This window comes from Cyprinodon variegatus, unplaced genomic scaffold (assembly GCF_000732505.1).
Source record: "Cyprinodon variegatus isolate N-32 unplaced genomic scaffold, C_variegatus-1.0 Scaffold939, whole genome shotgun sequence".
NCBI classification, from domain to species: domain Eukaryota; kingdom Metazoa; phylum Chordata; class Actinopteri; order Cyprinodontiformes; family Cyprinodontidae; genus Cyprinodon; species Cyprinodon variegatus.
Window position 1 is genome coordinate 281983 of NW_015151392.1, and position 5095 is coordinate 287077.

General features: G+C 36.6%; 1 protein-coding gene across 1 annotated transcript; it reads left to right on the plus strand.

Moving 5' to 3' along the window:
- The first annotated feature begins 2028 nt into the window (after positions 1 to 2028).
- Positions 2029 to 4793, plus strand: LOC107100144 (G-protein coupled receptor 183-like). Its single transcript, XM_015398521.1, has 2 exons — positions 2029 to 2054; positions 3691 to 4793. The coding sequence occupies exon 2, from the start codon at positions 3708 to 3710 to the stop codon at positions 4674 to 4676; it is 969 nt and encodes a 322-aa protein (XP_015254007.1). The 5' UTR covers positions 2029 to 2054; positions 3691 to 3707; the 3' UTR covers positions 4677 to 4793.
- Positions 4794 to 5095: the final 302 nt, after the last annotated feature.

Below are 5095 nucleotides of genomic sequence, written 5' to 3' on the forward strand. Positions count from 1 at the left end.
GCTGCACCCTTCTGCCAAATTAAGGAAAACATTTATACATCTGGGACAAGGCAAAGACAACCATAAGTCTTTTTATTTTTATAAGATATGTCCCACTATGACTTGAATTACAGATTGATTGAAGTTTAATCTAAAATATTTGATTTTCTGATCATGTGTTGTAATTATATTTTTCTTTTTGCATTTATTCATTCAAATCTTTTGACATATAATTATATAACTTCACAGATAACTTGGCAGCACTGATGCTGTTGGTGAGGCTAGAAAAATATTGGGTAAACATTTAAATTTGAAAGTGACAGATGGAAGAACACTAAGCAGAGGAGAAGTGGAAAAAATGTTTGACAAATTATTGTAGAAAAAAATAGAGGAAAGAAATTATCAGAGGGCAGAGAAAAAGGAAAATGGATTTAGAATTTGACCAGATTTGAGCAGAACATTGATAATTATAGCTTTATTTTTTTTTATTGCCTAAAATTTTGTAGATTGTATTTCTTTGTTCCTTTCAATAAAACAATGCCTGCCTTAAAACAGCCAGATCACTTTTTCTAAATCCGAAACAAATATATAAATATCATAAACTATGCATAGCAATTAAATATTTAATCATTTTCAAAAGTTCTTTTCAGTTATAATTGATTGGATGCCCTGCAGACTCTAACTAAATCGACATCTCTTTTTCCCACCCCATGCATGAAGCTGTTGCAGAACTGGACAGCTCCTTCAGTGACAGACTGCTGCGCCCTAAATGCACCAGGGAGCGTTATCACAGATCCTTCCTCCCAGCAGCTGTAAGTCTTTATAACCACCACTGTTCCCAACAACCTACATAAGTTGTTTCATTCATGTTGATTTTGCACAGTTTCTATCTTAGTCAGATAAATAACATGCTGCTGTCATTTTGCACATCTCTGATGTTGCTGCTATTTTCAAATATCCATTACGTTAAAAATAGCTGTATATTGATTATTCAATCTCCAGGTGCACAGTATCTACAGTATTTTATTATTTATCTTTTATCTCTTCACTATGTTATTCTTACACATTTTTCTAAGGTCCTCATTTGTTTAACAATTTTTTCTATAATCTTTTTGATGCTGTAAAAAATAGAATTTCCCCTTTGTGGGACATAAAGGGATTTTCTCTTTTATTCTATAAAATGGCCGTAAAATACAGTACACTACTGCCCCCTCAGGCTTAAAAGAGCCTGTGCAACCAACTCACTGGTTTCTGTACATCTCTCTGGTGTGATTTACACATTAGTGCAACAATCATCATGGGTTTTGTCTTATCTGCCCACATGGGAACAGAACATTGGGTACTGCTTACCTACACGGCGCCTCAAATGTAATTAACCACTCTTTGAAACAATCACTTCTAATACTCACTGACACACAAATCTCCAATTCCTTTTTTTACCATTCCTTAATGGACACTGCAGAGACGTCCTCTGTGACCTGTTTTTCTTAAGGCCCCACATCCTCTTTTGGATGTTAGAAAGGGATGTGGCGACGTTCTGCAACCATATGTGCATTTGAACTTAATGACTCTAGTAATAGAGGGAAGGGGAGCATGGTGAAAAAAACAGATTTTGTTATTTGCTGGCCTGTGAAATCCTGAGCTTTGTTGTGTCCTCATCTTTATTGTAAATGTTCAAACACAAATCGAAGGAACAATGGGGGAAGCATGTATATTTATCACAACCTCAACAGCAAACATCAGAAAACAATTAGGAGAAAAACATTTAATAGGTTAAATCCACACACAGAGATTTCAACATCTGCTTGTGGAAGAATTTTATGCAAAATTGTAAAATGATGATTTCTCAGTGCACTTTTAAATGAACCTTTAATTAAGACATAAAAAAGCTTCTACAATTAAAAAAATAGAAAGCATTGGATTGAAAAAGTCAGTATTTTCTCTTTCATATATAAACGTTCCTCCCTCCCTGGTTGGCGTCAAACTGACGACACTCCAGACAACAAATAAATTAACGCCCTAAACTACACCCTCTGTCAATCGCAGGGCTCAGGACAGTAGAACATAGCAGAGGGGTGAGTATAAAATTAATAATGTAAGAACTCTGTACATATATTTTATTTGAATTGTGTTAAATAATCTTTTGTCAAAGATTAACATAAAAAATGTACTAAAACGAAATTTGGTTCAGGCTGGGAAAGCCTATCTGAATGATTCTAAACGCTAAACTAAAGATTTTTTTATTTATTTATCAAAATTTACATTGAGTAAAGTTACCTTTATCAGACATTGAAACAAATATATAAATAAAGGTTGTTGGGTTTTCTCACAAACCAAAAAAGCTGCTTTTTTTTAACCTGATATAATTTTAAACTTTTATTTCTCTTCTAAGCCATTTTTAGCGACTGTTACTTTCAAACTGTTTACGATGATATATGCATATAGCCATTCTCATTGTAGAGCAAAATTTTAAAGACAACTACATTAATGTTGCATATAACTAATTAATTTAATACATTTTGAATACCTTTTACTCAAAATCAACCCCTTATAAGTCCAGCATGTGAGTAAATTCAACTACATGCAGATGACTTAAGTTACTTTCCTGACAACTTAAACATTTTGAGTCGACTCGTGTTTTCGACGTTTTGAAATCCGAAATATTACTTCATAAGATTGTGTTTGTTCATTTGAATTCCAACATATATGCTTGAAGAAACAAAGTTAAAACTAAGTCTGAAATCTCAGAGGAAAAGCTTATTTATTAAAAGCTTCACGTAGTTTGATTAGTCCCATAGGAGAGTGACCTGCCTGAGGTGAAGCTTGTAGCAGAGGAAGGTTGGATACACCATCCGCAGAGGGACCAAGGCTAAAAGGGTTTACAGTCAACCAGAACAGTCCCCCTGATGGCCAGCATCACCCACTCTCGTCTCAAAAGTCCATGACTGAAGGCAGCTCAGGTGTAACGACTTTAGAGTCTCATTTTCATTCTGTGTGCAAAGCAGCTAATCAGAGATTCAGCAGTTTTGAAGCTTCGACGGAAATCTGCAGAGAAGCCTGTCGTCTTTATTACAGGAAAAGATACGAAAATGAAGCCAAAGCTTGGAGCTCATATGTAAAATATTTTCATCGATTCAGGCCTATTTGATTTATTTCTCATTTTACCGGCCCTTCTTCAGAAATAGCTTTAGAAACAATTGGATTTGGCATCTGACCTTTATCCAAGATCGTCTATTGTCTGTCCGTAAAGTATGACCTTTGCTGGTTTAATCCAAGAGTTGGTGCTCTTTTATTCTCCTATGAAAGGGTGGTGCCAGTAGAAGGAGTCTCTTAAGTGTTTTAGACCTCCCCTCGTTCTGGGACTCACGTTTCCCAGAGGAGAGCCCACACAGCCACAATAACAAGATAACAGCCTGAGGAGAGGTCCTGTTGGTTTTTCTAACATGTTTTTACTGTTTGACAGCTGCCCCTGCAGCCACTTTGTTCCTGCTGAGATTCAACTTCTCAGAGAGCCTAACCCAAGGGGCTGAAAAAGAACAACATGTTTGATATGAGAGTTTGGAGTTTTGTTCAGCTGATAAATGGTGTAGAAAATAAAAAAAAGTATATAAACTATAACAAATTCCGGCTTTTGAGGAAATATTGTCGTCTTTTTCTGTTGCTATAATAAGTGAACAACGATCATGGCTTCTGTCCCTTCCTTCCTTTCAGATTCATTGTTTATACTGATGAACATGGACAGCACCTTCGCACTGAACTCGACCTCTGTTCCTGCACAACTCCCCCTCAACACAACAGTTCGTTTTAACACCTCTCTCAAATCCTTCAGCGTGTTCGATGGCTGTGAGAAATACTTCGAGGCAATTCTGTTTGACCTTACCTTACAGAGCATCAATGTAATTATAGGAATCCCTGCAAATCTGCTTGTTATTGCGATTCTTATACACAATCGCAAAGAACCCTCCACTTCAGACTTGTACCTGGGCTGTTTGGCCTTTATGGATGTCTATTTTGGCAGCATGACCCCACTCAGCTTCTTAAACCTTTACGTCTGGCATAGCAAAGAGGTGTGGGAAGCTATTAAGTTTTCCTTTGGTGTAAAAGATACCAGTGGCCCCCTGTTTCTCTCATGTATCTGCTTGGATCGATTTATAGCAGTGCTTTTTCCAATCACGTTTGGGCAGCTGAAACCGATCAAGTACAGGATAAGCCTCACCGTGGTCGTACTCTGCCTCACCTTTGCTTATTCTACAGCTAAGATGGTGGGCGGTCTGCCCAACTTTGAGAAGGTGTTCACTGGGGAAGTCCTCGCAGCTTTTGCCTGGATGGTGGTGTGTAATGCAAGCATCTTATGGGTACTGAAGAAATCCCGTGGTGCTGGGAAGGATGACATTCATCCCATGAAGAAGAAGGCTTTCAAGATGGTGCTGTCCATCCTCTGTATTATTGTGTTCAACTATTTACCACTTGTTGCACTTTTCCCATTTGAAGACCATTACACACCTGATGTGTTTCGTTGCTATGTGCAGCCTGTGGGCTTTGCTTTTCTGAACATTAGCAGCACTATCCAACCACTTGTTTACCTGTCCCGTCTGGATAAGCTTCCTTTCCTCCCTGATTCTTGTATTAAGAAGTTCACTTCCTGCTTCACCCCAGAAATAAATAAAAACACCTCTGCACAAACAACATCTAGTTAGATTAGCAGGATTGACCTTTTTACCTTATTCTAAGAGCAGAATATTATATTATGAAGAAAAAAATTAAATTTTTGTTCTTTGTAAAAATGTCTATGGTTTAAATTGTGTTTTTATGCAATAGGGAAAAAAGCATTTTGATATTTCTGTAAAACGTGTAATTATAACAATAGTATTGTTTTAGCAATTACAGATTGTTTTTCTAACAACTTTACAATGATGTCAAAGTTAATCGGAGATGAAGTCAATTGTTTGAGTTTGGCGACATCTTGTGTCTATTAAAATAAACTACTGCAAAATTGATCATTGACATGATGCTTATAAAACAATTCATTTAACCTTGAATGTTCAGCTAAATGTATCTGCACCTCATAGTATAGGACTTTCCATAAAAATATACTGTTAATAATGTGAGCATTCAT